We start from the raw sequence: 18,106 nt of genomic DNA on the forward strand, positions 1-18,106 counted from the left end.
TTATTGCCTTTTAAGGGGAGGGTTATTAAGGGAAAAGAAGTTATTTAGCTTATAAGGGCCCTTATTTTAAAATAAGTTAACGCTAGCTTTAAAGTACTTTAATTAAATATAAATAAAATTAATTAATTTTCTTTAATATTAAAACGAAACCTTTAAAAGTTAATAACATTATAATAGCTTTATATATTAATATAATAATTATATAATATAATTTTAAAGCTTATTTAAATTAACGTATTATTTATAATTATATTAAATGTTTTTGTTGGAAGGGTTTACTTCACGTGAAGATTTGTTCTGGTGTTTTGGGGTGAGCAATTAATGGTGGTAATAGCTTGTTTCTTTTAAACAGAGAGCCTTTCATAAGGGAACGCTTAAGACGTCCTTATATAGACTTGAAAGACCATATATTAACAGTTTTATATAGCTTAACTTTTAAATATAGCTTTATAATAACTAAATTAATAAAAGAAAGAAGTTTAATAATTAAAAAAATCCCTTATAAAGATATTTAGGAGTATATATAAAGTGGGACTAAATGCGTGCATGCGCGTACGCGGGTGTGGGGCGGTCCGAATCAGGGGTGGTTTAAATTGGGTGAGGGGACGTTAGTTTCTCCCTTCCAACACTGAAGGAGTCTTGCGAACAGCGCCGGCTTATTGAGTTGGCTGAAGCTGGCCACCAAAGTAGCCAAGAATGTGCAAGCCACGGAAACAGGCTTGGGGTTAGACTAGCTGGAATCATAGGCAGGGACGAGTATGACCACTCCTGACGACAGCGTCTCAACATATGCATACCAAGGCTTGACAGTTTTCGGAACTAGATACACGCGATACAGAGATTATTCCGATATTTTAGGACGGAAAGCTTCGCCGACAAAGAGCGTTTTGAAACCCCATGCGTGGAGAGAGACAATAGTTATGTGGGTCTTGTGAATAAGGTTTCGTAAATCATCTCCAGTGAGTCGGCCAGGTGGATACAAGTTGATGCTGGGACAAAGCGCATGGTCTAGACCCAGCTGCGAAATAGCAGGGTTCTCAGACAGTTGGATTTATTCAGGACGTTCATATCCTCTGGGAAACCTGTGATCTCTCCGTGTCTTGCGCCTGTCACATAAAGAAACAGCATGGTGTGGGCTGGTGGGCCCGGCCAACCCAGAATTCAGTGAATCCGGTGAAAGCAGAACCAACGGCATGAAAGTAGATGGAGAATTCAAATTCAAGGCTTCCCAAAAGAGAGCCAGAGTATGCCCACCCAGCTTCCACAGTACGCCCACCCAGCTTCCAGCGTTGGCCCACCTAGTATAAGGAAATTGGCTGCATGTATTAATAAAATATAAGTATACTTTGGATTTTACCCCTCCGCCCCTTTACCCCTTCATCCCTTTACCCCTTTACCCTTTTACCTCTTTATCCCTTTACCTTTTTATCTCTTTATATCCTTTATATTCTTTATGCCCCTTTATATTTTTTATATTTCTTAAGGCCCTTTTTATTACTTAAAGCCCTTTTTATTACTTAAAGCCCTTTTTACTTCTTAAAGCAATTCTTTATATCTTTAAAGCTTTTTTTATTTTTAAAGGCTCTTTATTTTTTAAAGTCCTTTTTTATTTTTAAGAGCTTTTTTTACCTTTAAAGGCCCTTTTTACCCTTAAAAGCCCTTTAATTAAGATAGTTTTTTTTTTAACTTATTATAAGCTAGCTAAGGGGGGGGGAGGATGCAGGGTAGCTTTTTACTTATTAAGAAAGTACTTAATTTTATTACCACATATAGCTAATTTCCTTGTACTGGGTGGGCCAACGCTGAAAGCTGGGTGGGCGTACTCTGGCTCCCCCAAAAGATGGCTCTGAGCCAGCTGACCTGTATTTCAGCCGTCATCCAATCCAAAGCAGGGTGTCAACCAGCCGAATTAGTTACATCCACTGAGGTCACATCTCTCAATTGTGCCAATTACCTATCTAAGCAGATGAGTTGCTTGGTTAAATAATTTATTTCACATTCTAAACGTACAATTCTGACTTGTTTACAAGCCCTTCTCACCCTCAACATAGCCTTTACGCTACTCCAATATAGCGGTGGGTTAGCTACCTCCTGTACCTTCTGAGGCTTCCAAAGCGATCGAGGTCGGGGTGCGCATCTTCGAAGTCGAGCCCGAGCTCGAGCCCAAGACCGAGTCTACCTGCTCGCTCGACTTCTTCCCGCCTACGCCGTGCCCTTGCCTCGCGTTCTCTTTCCTCTGCCATAGCGTATGCCTCCTCAAGCCTTCTCCTCTCAAGACGCAGCTCGGTCAATTGTCGTCTGTGTCGCTCAATCTCCAGTTGTTCCTCTCTGGCTTTTCGAGACAGCTCGGCATCCTCTTCGGTCGCTCGCCTTCTCCGCCGAGCTTCGACAGCGTCGCGGTGGATCCGACCCGAGCGAGGTCGTATGACTTCTTCTGGTGCGTTTCTAGTGGTCTCACCTCTGTCTCCGAACCTGACGGATTGTGACGCGCGAGACGGAGAGTTGAGATCTCGAAGGATGCCTCGATAAGCTCCTAAATCGTATTCATCCTCCTCTTTCTGCCGGCTGAGGCTCCGTTTCTTGGGCTCCGTAAGATCTTCAAGCTTCTTTGCGTTTCCTATAGCCAACTCGCCACCGGTCCTCCTCCTCCTTTCCGACCCGGAAACCACTTCGGATCTTGTGGCGTTTTCTTCTTCAGCTGTCGCTGCCCGAGAATCTCGGCCTTGAGGCTCGTGCGTGTCCCACGTGCGGGCTTTTCTGGGAAGCTGAAAACCACTCGGACGTCCAACGCCGTCGACATCATCCACTGCTGGTGGTCTCCTCTCTTCCTCAACATCCCCCGGATCGGATCGGATGGCCGTGCTTCTCACCAGGCGCCTGGCACGGTCGAGATGATCCTGTGCACCGGAGGTGGCAGGGTCTTGGGGCATGGTTTCTTGATGTGCTCTTGTCAATGTTTCAGCCTCATTCCTGGATTTGTCGATGCTCTCGATCTCATTCTCGTCTTCATGCTCAACAGAGTCGCTTCCGGCGCCATCGTTATCTAAGTCCTTGTCTGCGTCCAATACTGTATGCATGTGGTGGCCGTCACTCTCAGCAGCGGGGAGTGGTACCTGAGTAGCGGGGCCGCTGTGAGTATTGTCGTCCTCTGGACTACAAGCCTCCTCTTCAGACGTCTGTACTACTGCATCAGATCCAATTGCGAGGTCGGCGGGGCTCTCGCTTGTTGTTTCAACGTGTGGTCGTCCGCTGTCCAATTCGATAACGGGACTGTCCAAGCTTCCAACCTGCGATCCCTGCCCGTCATTTGCAGGTAGCGGTACAGGAAGCTCTTCATTGATCGTCACTTCGTCGTCTTGCTGCTCTGGGTCGCTTTGCTCCGATGTCTCACTGAGACCAGGGCTTATTGGGCCCGCCTTGTTGGTGTCGTCCACCGCATCATTCCCAGGGGTCCATGTGAGTAAAAGCTGATCGATGGCGTCACCTTCGGGGCCTGGAGAGCTTGCTTTAGGATCATATGGCTCATTGTCAAAGTGAGTGGGATATCTCGCTTGATCCCGTGCTTGTAGTTCCATGCGTGCGAGATCATAAGCCGCAGTGTCTGAAAGGTCTTCATCTGTTCGTGTTCGCCTTAGCGTGCTCCCTCGCGCAAGTATGTTCAACCTCTCTTCAGCCTCCCTTAAGAGAGATTTTACTATAATCAAAAGCCAGTTAGCCGGCGACAAAGCTAGATGATATGAGATAGACCGGGGTACAAAGACCACAAACACCGTGTGGCCTCTGGATTAACACAACAAACACATGTACTTCCAATCTCGGAGGAAGAGAACCTTTTTTTGGAAAAATAAAAAAGGAAAATACGGAAGGAGAAACGAAAAACCACTTACTCATATTCAAATCCAACCTTGCTTCTTCAGCCTCAGAGACTGTCCGGGCTTTTTGTAGCCTCTCAGCGGCTTTACCTTGGCGGTGCTCGAGGGCCCTGATCACCAGCACCTCGTTGCGGACCTCGTTGTCAAAGTCCCCCCGTTGCAAGCCATCTATGCTTTCGCGCGGTCGACGAGAGAACCTCTCGTTGAACGACGATCTTTCTGCCTCTGGTTGCCAGTAACTCGCTCTTTCGATCTCGCGGCGAGCGTCGACCTGCCCGTAGTATCGCTCCAGGGCCGACTGCTCACGCTTCTCGGCTTCGTCCTCTATCTCCTGATGTTTGCGTCCCGCAGAGTATGCGTCATAACGCACTTTCGACAATTCATTGCTCCAAGATCTCGATGGTGAAGGAACTCGGGATCGTGCTCGTGATAACATGTTTCGACTTTCATACACACCATCACCGGCGTTGTTTGTTGAAACTCTCGATAGCGGCGGTCTCCGAGCTGTGCTCTCCCTGTCGGTACGGGAGGGTTTTGACCTGGACCTGGACCTTCTGGAGACTGAATCTTTCAGGTACTCGGGCAACGCAGTCTTTCTTTCAGGGTCGACGTCGACTCTGATGAAGTCGATGCTACCAGTGTCTGCGGCGGCTGTGTCTTTTTCCAACTCGGTCTTCTTCTCGAAAGATCTTATGGAAGGTGAGTGTGCCTCTTTATTCGGAGCAGTTAACGGTACTGGCATGGAATGTAATGGCAGGGGAGCGGCTTCTTCCATGGGCCTGCTCAGGTTGTTTTCGTTCGCGTTCGTCGCCGCCACTGTCGTCGTGGAGGAGCCATGCCTCGGTCTCTCGGTATATTCGAAGCCTGGCCGCGGCTCCCGCGCAAAAATAACCAAAATCCCTGAGTCCTCACCCCTCTTCCAGAAAAAAGAAGTTTCTTTCTGCATGACCTGTAATTGGCGTAGCAGCCAGTACATGCTGGGATTTGTCTCGGTCGTCACGACATTGGTGTGGACTCGGGTCACCTGCGCCTGCTGGTCTGCCCGAAGCGATAGCTTCTTGTCTATCACGGAAGTCTTGTCCGAGTCGAGCTGTCTGATCCGTTCCAGGATCTCGTTGGTGCCCAAAGGCTCTTCCCGCACGCTGCATCTGACCCAGTTACTCGAGTCCTTGGCCAGCGGCTGGATGGAGAAAAGGCGATATTCCCGTGAGGATAAGGAGTCTTCGTCTGAACTATCTTCATCCAGCGTCAACATGTCTGAGACATCTTGGATGCCACGTGTATTCAAGCTGCTCTGGCGTGCCTGATTTCGGATCAAGGAATGGGAAGACCGTTGTCGTGTCAGGTCGGGCCTCAAATGGCGCGACTTCGGCTGAGACTGGCCTGCTGGTAGAATTTGTTAGTCATATTTTTGATCTTTGTTCTTGAAACCTAAATAACAACGCACTCACACCCAGACCGGCTGTCGTTGTTGGGGAAGGGGAAGGAGATAGATATTGACCTTGGAATGAGGATGATTTACTGCTTTGATGTTGTTGGACTGGAGCCCTGAGTACTGATGTCTCCGAGTTCTCTTCCACATAGTAATGCTCTTCGACAATGGCCAGATACGCCGGGCAGCCATTCTTCTTCCACGATTTGAAGTACCAGCCACCACTCATCCTTTTCAAATCTACCAGAAATGGGTATGAGCCGTCATTTCCATGATCTTGCAGTACTTGCTCCAGAGCATCCAAGTCCTCTTTCGTCATGGTGGAGAAGGTTCTGAGAAATGACTTGTGTGCCACTCGAAATCGAGATCGCCACAATAAAGAGACTTGGCGGCGACCATTAGGCTTCCAGGGGCCCTTTGGAACCCAGGGTGATGTGTGTCTGTATAGAGGAACGAGGTGAGCGGAGCCAGCTGCAATCTTGTAGGCTGCGATTAGTACGCGGTTGGTCTCCTCAAAGGTCTTGTTTGGGGTGCTCAGGGTCCGCGACCTGCTCCTTTCTTCGAGCCCGAGGTCCTTCTGGTGTGTTTCAATGTACCTTGTAGAACCTGCTTTTGTTGAATCTCTGTGAAACTTTGAGCCCCGGCGGTAAGAACCTCGTCGTTCCGGCTCATTTGTATTCCCGGCTTTTGCTGGACCTTCCATTCCGCTCCGCCATACATGGGCGTCATTTTCTTCCTTGTAATGACTATTTTTCGCAGTTTGAATATCTGGTGCTGCTTGGACACCAGGGAGAGGCCTTTGATTGTGATTATTTTGTGCTGAAGCCCGAACAAATACACGCTCTGGCACTGAACTAGTGATATTCTCCCCTCCTCCTTCGCCTCTTTCATGAGCAGCAGCATGATGGTTTTCGCGATGTGCTCCCGTGGACCGGATTGAGCTGGTTGACGCTGCCGAAGTACGATCTGGGTTTGGTTCGTTCTCTACTGCGGCTCTAGGAGGAACCCCAGCGTCATCAGAGGCAATAGATCTAGTCTCGGAATTGGGAGTCCCAACTGTGCCACAGGTTTTGTTAATGATGTACAACACGATATTTCCAGAGAATTGCAATATATCAACGTACCAGAATCAACAATGGACTTCTGTGTGTCCTCTCTGCGTTCACATAGCGTATTCGGCCCAGTTTCATCGTTCTCGATATTATTCGTTTTGTCACTCAACGGCTCTTGAGCGGGCTGTTCCACAGGGGCAGGGGATGGTCCGGTATCGTAGGTCTTTGATGCGGCATTGACATTACTCCTCGAGGACTTTATATCTGTCGGGGCCATCTTGAAGTTTCTCCCCCCAGTCGTGTTTGGGCTGCTTGGCTTCGTTGTGATCGGGCGACTCTGCGTTACCTGGGGACGAGAAAACTCGGAAGCGATTATTACAATGTCTTTGTGACTGAGCAATACGCGGTATGCTGCATCTATAGACCTGAGATGCGCGTTGCTGCGGAGACTGTTTGTCGTCAAATAAGATTCAATATCCCATATCGACGAATAGGCCGACTTACTGGGTCCCGATCGTCCGAAGTTCTCCGAGTGAGACCACGGAGCACATCAGTGTGAGACAACCCTGGTAGTGATGAAACTGCTGGCTGTACCCGTCAAGCTTGAAGTCAATGTAAGTCCAGCGGATACTTCCAAATACGCTCCAGCTCGGATCGCCAATGGTATCATCAAGGGAGACCTTCGCCGCCTCGTCCTTGATGAGCAGCTTGTTGAATTGGACAAGTTTTCTTGCCAGCTCCTCATCAGACGCAGAATCCTTGTTTCCCGTGATAGTGGCTTCAATCCTCCAGAAGATGATCAGACATTGGTCTGCTGTATCCTTGAGATCAATCAGAGCCTGTAGTGAAAAAAGCTGGAGCCGCCCCCGCCTATTCACCATGCGCTCTCGCTCAAGTTTGACGTATGTGTACAAACTCTCCAGTGCCGAGGCTGTCGATCTGATTGAAGCGAGTAAGTTCCTTAGGCTTTCTTTTGCCGAGCGGACCTTTGACTGGACTTTTTACAAATAAGCACCTAGCTGCAGTCCAAACGCGGCGATACCGACTATGGATCCAGCGGCACCCAGTGCAGTGATCGGGTCCATATATTCAGTTGGACCAATCCGGAAGTTGCAAGCCGGCACATTGAGTATGGATGTTGAAGCGGAATATGTCGAGGAGTGTGAGACTGAACATTTTGACAAATGACAACATGGGAGGGGGGAGGAGGCGGGGAGAGATGGAGAGAAGGACGACAAGGCTCTCAACGTTGGAAGAGCTGAAAAAAGACGACATCCATAATTTCGCAAGTCTGTCACACAGGAGGATCCTACTGCCGACTGTTGCCGCCACTTTTCGTTAGCTTCACGCAGTGCAACGGTGTATGTCTATACCTAATTAGGACAGCTGCAGCGCTTCATGCAAAACAAAGTCAGCCACTGCGGTGCATCTACGCAGGGGGTTGTCTCAGGCCCCCAAAATACCGGCTGGGAAAAGATCAGCCGTTAGGGGGCTGAATCCTCTCCCGGGGAAAAACACAAGAACGAAACAGATTGACCGAGAAGCGCTCTGAATTTATTGCGATCACCTTCAACTGCCTTCACTGCCTAGGCTGCCCAAGAGACGCAGGATACGGCCGAGTCCGCGCCGATGGCGAAGAAGACGATGTCGAAAAAGGCATCCACCAAAAAGAAGTCAGATGAGGAAAGTAAAAAGGAGAAAAGGCGGCCCAGGATCAAGGTGAAAACGTCTCCGGGATGTCCTTCGTCCAAATCTGGAACCACGAAATCTTCGACTGCCCTACTGGAGCCTGTCGATGCTGATTCGAAGGCCAAGAATAAGCCCACTAAGCAACTATGACTCGGAAAGGGTGGCCGAATCTCGAGCGCCATCGCAATCCAGGGCCAAGTCATTCAATCATTTTCTCCAAGAGCACTTGAAATTGGATGCAACTCGCAAACTGCTTGGCCCAGGAGACTCCAAGCCGGCCCTGTACACGACTCTGGGACACTCCTCCTCGACTCTGCCCAAAGACTCCGCTAGTTTACAGTTCTCGGGATCCAAGTTGAGCACCTCAAAAGGCTCAGGGCTAGTCATGAAATCCTGTGTGCCTGATTTCACAGAACTCACAGGATCTGCACAAGTATCTGGGACTCTCGCAAGTTACTGACTGGTTGTCTAGGGATCGCATAGCATGTATCAAATAACATGATCTCGAAAGGCGAGGCTCAAGGCGGATATTGTATTGACTACTTAGAAGTGTCTATCATATCCATCGCTTTCCACGTGGCGTCCCTTCTCCTTTAAGAGCCACCCTGTATAGCGTCAAAGCCCCGTCCAGAGCTACCCTGTCCGCTGCCTCCTTGTCCGCTGCCTCTCTGTCCAGCATCTTGTCCAGTGGTTCCTTGTCCGGTGGTTCCTTGCCCAGCGCCTCCCTGTCCAGTGTTTCCAGAGGGGGGTGGCTGTGGGGAAGGAGACGGTCTGCAGCATGTTAGTCTAAAGTACACGGACCAGCACCGTCAACGGAACAAGGATAACCGCGAGGCAGACTTACGGCTGGGGGCGGAAAACGGTATGCGCGGGTTTCGGCGGCATAATGCTGCGATGATTCAATTCAGCTAATCGGTTTCTTAGTCGATTCTTAATTCTGGTGATGTCTTTTTGCTTGTTGTGGTGTGAAAGCCGATGTTGAATTGAATGGAATTAAAGTTACACTATACTGATTCTTCTTTAGATATTTATACTGGTCTACACGCCCGTGACTCGAACCGGCCGGTTCGAAATAGCCATGAAGACGGAGCCGTGATTGATCTCTTTAAGTTGACTGTATTGGCTGTCAGGCGGGTGCATCAATCACTCCGGAGCTTAATCAACTGGATGATTCGATATTGCCATGGCTCAGTCCTTAGTCAGGACTGACCAACTACTCAAGTTGAATTCGCACTCGTCGCAGCCAGGAGCTACTGGGAGATGATTATGGCAGATTGTCTAGTCACTTCCAGCATCACTAATAGGCAGGATAAGTCGGATTGATGAGTTGTCAGCCAATTGGGGGAATCATACATGTCCACAAGACCCACACCGCTCTGTCTATCATCGAGCATTGATGATAGGCATATGACTCTGTATTTTTCTCTATGAATATCCTATCTCATACCTCCCACAAACTGGAGCATTACACCTGACACTGCGTGGCAATTCAAAGCAAAGAGGGTGGCAGGCTGTGGTGATTCAACAGCTTCATACACCGACCTGAGACCTCCACGGTATTCCATAGTTCAACGCTACATGGTTTCCGTGGTTGTTCAGATTACTCAGCACCAATGCAGCTGGTTTATACAACAGTAGATATTTGACTTGGAAAGTAGGAGAAGACAAGCACATGTTGCACAGCATTAAATATTGGACTTGGCTTCGTGCTTCCGTCGACATTAGTCCTGGTTCGGGGAAGAAGGGCACTTTCTCGTACAGCCTCAACAGCAACTCATTTACGACCTTTGGCTCGCAACTGACTCTGAACAATGAATTGGAGTTTTTCATGGGCTATCGATACGGCATTTTCAACTTCGCCACGAAGGCTCTTGGTGGTTCTGCCAAGGTTGAGTCTTTCACAAGTGCTTAGGGGCGGTTGTATGAGATTTCGCTCTACCTAGGTAGGCTTGAAGCCTCGAGATGGGCTTCCCCTGTAGGATTGTTCCATAATGTTGCAGGGTGCAGGGAATGCATAGTGAGCATTTCGGCCATTCTTTTTCTCCGATAGCTATTATAAGAGCTTCGGCTTCCTCTCGTTGCTTTAGATCTTTTCTGATCAGAACAATCAACTCCCCTTTATTATTTTTGAAGACAGAATTTAGTGATTATTTCAACCCTATGCATTATGACCTTCTTTTATTCGTCCTCGCGTTAGAGTGCCCTTTGGTATAGCACTGGGGCTTCTAGCAGAACTATGCGCCACTATCTGTGTGGTGCCCGTTTTCAATAACTATGGGCTGGTGGTTCAGCTGAAGTAAGACACATCTTACATGTAGCCTAAATTGATGTGTTCTGGTAGCAATGAGTCGGCAAAAGATGCCACGTCCTCGGTCACTCTGTGAGAAAGACTGCGAGAGCCAATATCCACCAAATCTGGAGATCGGCCAGAAGCGGGAACTCCTTCATCACACTGTCCACGGTTTCCAATGGCGGAGGCGGCCAGTGCCCGCAATGGCGGCTCTGAGGTAGTCCGGACAGTGACGCACTGAAAGTTTGTCATCATGCAATTCAGCGGTTGCAAAGAGTCTCCCCCCATCTTTTGTCCACGGCCTCCAAACCATTTCCTCCATGTTGCGTACCACTCTTAGGTAGAGCATTTCACCTGAGCATTCCTCGAGGCTCAATTCTACAACACTCGTCCAAAACACACCTGATTGAGCCCATACACAGGCCCGCAAGCAACACCCAAGAGCCACCATGATGCCCAGCATGTGGACCATCCCCTTGCTGCACTGCATCGGCTGCTGCCAAACTGTCTGCAGTGGGGCATGCCTGGCAAGTCACCGCGACAGGTACTGCTGCCATAACCCCAGCTGCATCTTCCACGCGCCGTGTCCCGCCCCACCTGAGCCGAGGGAGCCAAGGACCACCCGGCCCGCCATCACCTCTTCGACGACCGAGCAAGCACCGACCCCCTCGACCGACGATGCGGCCCAAGCAGAGGAAACCCCGGCGGCCACGTCGGGGGACCCGAACGTGATTTGCAGGGAGACGATCACACGCGAGTGGCGCCTGGTCGGTGGAGATGGTACGCCCGCCGCTGGGCAGACTGCCGCGGCGGCCCCGACTTCCACCCCGCCGGCAACTTTCACCATTGAAGAGTTCGAGGCACAGGCGCGACTACTGGCCCAGTTCCAGCGACCTCAGGTTCCGCAGGCGCAAAGGGGACGGGCAAATGCTAGCGCTCGTGGGAGCGGGGGTGTGCATGGGGCCAGGAGGCCTAGAGTTCGGATTGAGTTCGATTAGGGGACACTACAGGATGCGAGAGAGGTGAGCGTGGGAAATGGAGCGTGGCAAAGCATGTGGTGCCTCACGAAGCCCCTGATGGAGCCGTGGTGGAGAGTAGGACGACTGGGACTTTCGAGATTTCGTGGCAGGTGAGAACGTGGATTGGACTTGAAGGGCGGTGTTATCACAATGGGCGACGACGATGGTCGGTCAAGGGATTAAGGAGGTAGGATTGCGTTGAGTGTGCTTCATCGGACGGCCAGCCACGAAGTGTGTGGCCAGTTTTTCGTGGGAGATGCGGTGAGTTGTTGCGGCATGTGTGCGCTGCCTTCATCTTCCAGCTTCTTCAGATCGAGATTGGAATTAAACTTGCTGGACTGAGGCGTTGGAGTTCCTCGAATAAGCTAGATCTCGAAAAGGTATTTTCAAATCACAAGCTGTGAGCGCATGATGACCTGTTTCTACTGCAACCTGCCCACCAACAACTGTATTGGTAGCATTGACTCGGAGGTTGCCACAACAGCAAAGACAAGCCTCAATGGTAAATAGAACCCTGAGCTGGTTGTGGCCAGGGTTCGGGGCTGTCAGCAAGCTCACTGTTCTGCGTGTCCCGTCATCCGAAGGGGGACAAGATAGTCCTGGTTCAACTTGAGGGAGAACCATGGGCTGGTCCATGTTGGCGGATGAGTTCTGCCATACCTCGAACCCGCCGGAATGCCTGGTCCACCCGCGAAAAGGTCTGTAGGGTGGGCATCCTGCGGTCTGTGAAGCTGTATCCAACAAGTACTTTGCCCAACGCGTATCGACTCAAGTTCTTCAGACCTCAAAGTACAGCTCGTAGTGTTTTGCACAGCCCGGGTTGAAGTTCGAAGCACAACCTGGGCACTTGTTCCCACAGCTCAGATACTCATTGACAGACAGTTCGCGGCGGCAATTTCCGCAGAGCACAGCCTTTGCGTTACGTTCGTGCCTCGGCCAGACCTCCGGGGTATGCGTATGACCGGCCAGCGCGTCATGGCAGCTGATACAGGCATAATACTGGCCGCAGCACTTGTGCCTGATGGCGATGATGTCCAGGTCCGAGTGCCAGTGGACGCATTGCGTGGTGGGAGAGACGTCGATGCCGTGGACGAACGGATGCTGCGGATGGGAGTCGGGGTCTCCCAGTGAGGAGGTCATGGCTGCAGTGGATTTTGTTTTTGTAGGGACATGATATGACATGCCATCAACACTGGATGATGAGTTGGTCGAGGTGCTGGTTGCTGTGGGCACGTGTACGCAGGCGTGCAAGCGTGCAGGACATGCAAATGAGGCATGGGTGGGGTGCTGCTGCCAAGCCTAACCCCGGCTCGAAGCCCTCGACACCCAACCAGAGCTCTCGGTTTTCTCTGCGACGCCGCACAACCGCAACGGCGGTCTCTCGAGATAACAGCCCATCCCACCATCCCACTACTGCCGAGTCGCGTCGAGACGTGTCAGCCGCTGATTCTCCTTCGACATGCCCGCCGCCGGGCAAAAACGAAAACGGGCTGGTGCCGTTGACAGGGCCAACAACAACGCGAGCAGCAGCCACAGCGAAAACAATCACCAGTCCGCACAACCAGCCGTCCCCGAAGCCTCAAAGAATGCGAGCCCCGGACTAGGTTCAGAGCCGCCCAGAGATGGCGCTCGCAACCCAGTAGCCCCCGACACCGAGTACACCTCCCTGCGCAGGATAACGCGACGGCTACCCGACGAACCAGGTCACCTCCTCGATGGCGTCGACATAACCTCTGCCGATCTCAGCTGGACCGCTCGCGAAGAGGGCGATGACATCAATCCAAAGACCGGGGAGCCGTGGCTGTACCCCAAGAGGAGGAGGGGCAAGGGGGAAGGGTCCAACCTCGAGGACTTTAGGGAGGATATCCAGGAGAGGACGAAAAATGGCCAGGGTTGCAAGGCCATCTCCGAGATACTCATCGCGAAGGGTGTCGACACCAGCGTCAGGGCCGTCGCGAGGCAGAGGATGAAATGGGGACTCAGGCAGAGGGTACGTCTCTCATGACATCAACCCCAGAAGTAGCAGCTCCAGGAGCAGGAGAATCGCCATTCATCGAGTCGTCAACTGACTCTCGCCCTCTGCAGGCGCCCCGGAGAATGACAGAGCAAGGCATCGCCAATATCAGAAAGGCCCACCTCGAACAAGCGAAACGCATGGCCAACAGCGACCCCGTTCCCGTCAAGCGAGTGCGGATCCGTGTCATGCGCAAGGCTGAGATCCTTCGCATGACGAAAGAAGGCATGTCCACGGCACAGATCGCAGAGAACCTGCAGTCCCGCGGCGTCAAGCTCAAGCGAGGCGCGGCCACCGTCGAACGACTCCGTACCATATGGGGTCTCGTCCCCGACTCGGAACGTAACGTAAACAACATCCGTCAATTCCATCGCAACCAGGCGCTCAAGCTGCAGAGGGAGCAGTTCGAGAACATCGCCACCGAACTGGGAATCGAGGATGTGAAGGCGTGGGTCAAGAGCAAAATGGATGAGGAGGGTGCATTGGAGGCCAGGCGTGAGTACGGCTACAGACTCATGGGCCATCTGAGGCCCAGGCCCGTGGAACCCGAAACCATGAGGGCTATTGTCAATCACTGGAAGGCGAACAAGGCCAGCAACAAGGCCCAAGAACATGGCGCAGGATCAGAAGGCATTGAGACTCCTGACCAGCTGGCGACGTCTACCGAGCCTGAGACTCCAACAGCACAAGGGGCGGCCTATGATCCTATCGAGCTCTCGGATGACGACGATGAGTTGGATAGCGAGGAGGACGAGGATTGTGAAGGTGACGAGGACCAGGAGCCGCCGGCTGAGGACGTAAAGGCCCAGCTCTCACGGCTGGGTGTAGAGACTGACCACTCCGAATCTCGCCGATCGCAAACCAACTCGACCAATGGTTCATGCCATCCAACGCTCGAACCCACCTCAATGGAGATAGACCGTGCCTTCGACAACTCGCACAGGAACCAGGCTGCTTTGCCAGATCCCCCAATTCGCAATGCCATCACTGATCCCAACGTCCCAGGTGGCCTTGTCTACCCGCAGTACTGGACGGGGACCAATATGCAAGAAACGCAGCCTGGTCCCGAAGGCATTGGCCAGCACCCGCCAGTACGACAAAAAAATGCCGCTCCTGTTGCCTCTGCTCCGTTCGAGCCTCCCTCACAAGGCTGGATCGAACTTCGAACGCTGGGCCCATCAACAGGTCACAGGCGAATCGCGCCCAAGCCAGGCGCCCCTGGGCCCATTATTCGACCTTTTGTACCCCGTCTCCCACCCGTCATCACACCTCCAGGCGAGGCTGAGATGATGGCTAAATATGGCCTGTATCCCTTCGCGACATTCAGGAGAGAACCTCAGAAATATCTCACCCCCTCCGGCCTGATCACGACAGAAGGCTACGAATACCTCCCGAGTGCACCGGGATTCCCGGGGATTCCCGGTTCTATGCAGCAGCAACAACAACAACACCAAACCCCGTCACAGGGCGCCCTGATGCCCCTTAACAGCACGGCGCCCCACCAGCCGCCAGGCGCGCACCAGCTTCCACCTGATGTAATCATGGTGCAGCCCCCGGCGCCGCCACGGCCCAGCAACGTGCCCGCGCCCCCGCTGGTCATTCCGCCCGAGGAGGCGGAGAGGCACCGGGCCAGCTACGACGCTATAGAGAAGCACCACAAGGCCGCGCTCGAGTGCATGGAATACCTGGCGGCGCGGGCGGACGCCAGGCCGCTTAGGGAGAGCCTCACGGGCATGCCGCCTAGCCTGAAGGATGTTGAGAACGCCAAGGGGAGGCTGAGGGAGGCTGCTGAGGCTATGCTCGTCAGCCTCTGATGAGGTGTGGACTCATTCAGAGTCTTGATGTCTCGTGTACATATCCAGGTTGCGTATGGTTTCGTGACTTATCACTCCTGGCTTGATGACTTAGTGGAGGATGTATTGACGGAACCATGTAAGTCCTAATGCAGCACATACTGGCCCAAAGGTGCATGATCACAGCCAGAAGACCTAAGGCCACTTCGAGTTCTGGTGGGCGGGCCTCCATCGCGACGGCACATTTAAGCCATACGTAGCCCATGCGGGAATCCTCATCCCAGCAATGCTCCCGTAGCATCTCGTGGCATCATCACGGCGACAGCATCCGTTCTCATCAGCGTGCACAGATGTAGAGCAGCACGAAGTCATATCACTCGTCACGAGCGTATCGGTTCTCAACGACTATCTATTACGCAGCTAGTTACCCCCTTTCATCGCCTTCTCTAGAACCCTTGCCGCCGCAAGGACCTCCTCATCCTCAACCCGTTTTCCGGCGAGCTGCAGCGCGATGGGAAACCCATCGAACAAGTCTGGATCATCTGTGTAGAGATGTCAACATCATGTCAGAGTCAAAGGGAAGTCGAAGGACTTACAGGCTCTCCATTCTTTCTTGTCGACGTCGCTCCTGGGATTATAGGTCTCGTCTCTGACGTCCACGTCCTTGTCACATCTGAGCCCACTGGGCAGAACCACAGAGGGCATGTCCAAGATGTCCCAGATAGAACTGTAGTGGGGATACTTCACACTGCCTTGCAGTGCTCCTGCGCCCACGTAGGCAGGCCCGAGGATGAAGTCCACCCCTCGATCCTTCATCAGCGCGTCGTGCTCCCGCTGATGCTTTTCTCGCTCCTGCCTCAGCGCCGAAGTGTCATGGGCAGTAAGGGGGATCTTGTCGGACTTCTTCGCCATGCCGAAGGCATGTCGCGTTGAAGGTAAGGCTGGCTCGCCGGATTCGTCAAACTCGTCGAGGTACCGCTGGCCGCCGTCCGGGAAGGAGAGAGACGCGAGGATATCCAAGCCCCGCTGGTGATTGCACGGCTCCCAATCCACAACCCTGACGCCAACAGCCTTGAGTTTATCGACGGCCGTCCTCAAGGCCCGCAGCACGGGCGGGTGAGGCCTGATGATCCCGTCGTCCCACATCACGCCCACGGTGAAGCCTCCGAGGCCGACATCCGATCTCCACGGGTGGGACGCAAGGGACGTGTCGGCATCACGCGGCGCCTGGGCGAGCACCGCCTTCATCCAGGCCTCCAACCCGTCTACACTCCGCGCCAAGGGCCCTGCCACACCTCCTGCGCTCTTCTGCTCCCCAGTTGGCCCAACGACTCCATTCATTGGAACCCTCGACGCCGTAGGCCTGAACCCATAGCAACCCCCAAACGCAGCAGGGACCGGAACACCCCCGCCAACGTCTGCCCCGACGCCGAGCACGGAGCAACCAGCCCCAACGCTCACGCCTTCGCCACCGCACGAGCCGCCTGCCGAGAGCCGCAGGTCACGCGGGTTGAGCGTGCAGCCCATGATGTTATTCTCACAATCAAGCCCCACGAGCGCCTGGGCCACATTGGTCCGGAGGTGGACCACCGCGCCGGCCTGCCTGAGCTTGCGCACGAGGTGTGCGTCCTCGGCGGGCGGGGGCCCGCGGCTGATGCGCGAGACGATGCCGGCGTGGGCGATGCGGCCTGCGAGGGGGATCGGCTCTGCTAGTGAGGTCGGGATGCCGTGGAGGGGCCCGGCGAGGAGGCCTGTTGATGCGAGCTGCGCGTCAAGCTCGTCTGCGCGTTTCAGGGCGTCTTCTTGGAGAAACTCCGTCGCGAAATTTGTCTTTTTGGGGGTCTGGTCAGCATCGCTCTGGGGCCTATGCGTCGGCGCTGTGGCGTCACTCACCATTTGATTCATTATTACTGCCTTCTTCAAGAAAGCCGTGATGACTTGTCTCACTGTCCACTTGCGAGTTCGGTACGCCTCCAAGAGTGACTCAACGTCTGAATTTGTCATCTCGATCTCCTCGGTTGTGAGTTTATCAGACTTTGCAGGCACGTTCAACACTGCATGTTGTTCCTCCGATGGTAGGTCTTCCGGTTCCAAGAGCCATTGTTTTGGTACTGACTTATCGCGTATGTCAATACTGATCCTCGCTGTTCCGCCCCACCACCTCATTTTGTCTAGTTGATTATAGAGATGAACTCAAAACTTTCTAAGTATGTTACGGGTTGACTTGTTCAAATGGTGATATGCTGATGGTGGGTGAGTGGTGATTTAAATCACGACTCGGACTGACTCTGGTCATGTCTTATAAGCTTTTGTGAAAGTATTCTTGGCATCTGCCATCCGCCATCCGGCTGCCTCAACGGATGTCTCCACTAACAACCGGCCGCAGCAGCCCGGTCCATGCTTTATCCTTGACGAACCTTCAGGAGTGGGTCCATCGTATAACCCACGACACGTCCCACGACAATGAGATGCATAAGCGCCCTCCGAGATGGCCAAGACAAGCTGTCAATGCTTGTTTTCACGTGCTGGCTGATGCTGGATGAATATGATGTTTGTAGAGTTTAGACAACTAAGCTACTGCATCAGGCCAGCGAGGCCAGTAAAAGCAACAGCTGGCTTCTATAACCCGACGCAGCAACCAAGTATTAATACAGTCTCCAGAAGAAAACAACGGCGTCTCGAAAACCCGTCCTTGTGCACCGAATTCATCAACAGGGACCGAAATAGTCGAGCATGATGCCCAAGCCAGATCGCTTTGTAGCCCCGCGTGCCCGGGCTCCCCGCAATCCTTCAAAAGCAAGCTGTACAGACCACAGACGCCTCAGACAGCAGCTCTGACGCCGTCTCACTTCCGCAGGCGGAGACGACACATTCTCCGGCGGATGAAATCAGAGCGTCGGAGCTCGTGCATTGGCATGCAAAGTCGGCTGTGCCGCAGCCGATTG

General features: G+C 52.7%; 6 protein-coding genes across 6 annotated transcripts; 2 read left to right on the forward strand and 4 right to left on the reverse strand.

Annotated features, from left to right (window-relative positions):
• Positions 1 to 2,084: 2,084 nt before the first annotated feature.
• On the reverse strand, positions 2,085 to 5,623 carry INS49_004229 (uncharacterized protein; the record flags this gene model as incomplete). Its single annotated transcript, XM_043165019.1, has 3 exons — positions 2,085 to 3,616; positions 3,888 to 5,255; positions 5,320 to 5,623. The coding sequence occupies 3 exons, from the start codon at positions 5,621 to 5,623 to the stop codon at positions 2,085 to 2,087; spliced, it is 3,204 nt and encodes a 1,067-aa protein (XP_043018669.1).
• Positions 5,624 to 6,856: 1,233 nt separating this feature from the next.
• INS49_004230 (uncharacterized protein) lies at positions 6,857 to 8,930 on the reverse strand (the record flags this gene model as incomplete). Its single annotated transcript, XM_043165020.1, has 3 exons — positions 6,857 to 7,195; positions 8,683 to 8,797; positions 8,890 to 8,930. The coding sequence occupies 3 exons, from the start codon at positions 8,928 to 8,930 to the stop codon at positions 6,857 to 6,859; spliced, it is 495 nt and encodes a 164-aa protein (XP_043018670.1).
• A 1,854-nt stretch (positions 8,931 to 10,784) lies between these two features.
• INS49_004231 (uncharacterized protein) lies at positions 10,785 to 11,333 on the forward strand (the record flags this gene model as incomplete). The annotated part of the gene is made up of 1 exon (XM_043165021.1): positions 10,785 to 11,333. The coding sequence occupies one exon, from the start codon at positions 10,785 to 10,787 to the stop codon at positions 11,331 to 11,333; it is 549 nt and encodes a 182-aa protein (XP_043018671.1).
• Positions 11,334 to 12,131: 798 nt separating this feature from the next.
• On the reverse strand, positions 12,132 to 12,494 carry INS49_004232 (uncharacterized protein; the record flags this gene model as incomplete). Its single annotated transcript, XM_043165022.1, has 1 exon — positions 12,132 to 12,494. The coding sequence occupies one exon, from the start codon at positions 12,492 to 12,494 to the stop codon at positions 12,132 to 12,134; it is 363 nt and encodes a 120-aa protein (XP_043018672.1).
• A 319-nt stretch (positions 12,495 to 12,813) lies between these two features.
• Positions 12,814 to 15,182, forward strand: INS49_004233 (uncharacterized protein; the record flags this gene model as incomplete). Its single annotated transcript, XM_043165023.1, has 2 exons — positions 12,814 to 13,344; positions 13,440 to 15,182. The coding sequence occupies 2 exons, from the start codon at positions 12,814 to 12,816 to the stop codon at positions 15,180 to 15,182; spliced, it is 2,274 nt and encodes a 757-aa protein (XP_043018673.1).
• A 399-nt stretch (positions 15,183 to 15,581) lies between these two features.
• INS49_004234 (uncharacterized protein) lies at positions 15,582 to 17,327 on the reverse strand (the record flags this gene model as incomplete). The annotated part of the gene is made up of 3 exons (XM_043165024.1): positions 15,582 to 15,703; positions 15,758 to 16,991; positions 17,055 to 17,327. The coding sequence occupies 3 exons, from the start codon at positions 17,325 to 17,327 to the stop codon at positions 15,582 to 15,584; spliced, it is 1,629 nt and encodes a 542-aa protein (XP_043018674.1).
• Positions 17,328 to 18,106: the final 779 nt, after the last annotated feature.

The sequence above is a fragment of the Diaporthe citri genome, assembly GCF_014595645.1.
Source record: "Diaporthe citri strain NFHF-8-4 chromosome Unknown scaffold_11, whole genome shotgun sequence".
NCBI lineage: Eukaryota > Fungi > Ascomycota > Sordariomycetes > Diaporthales > Diaporthaceae > Diaporthe > Diaporthe citri.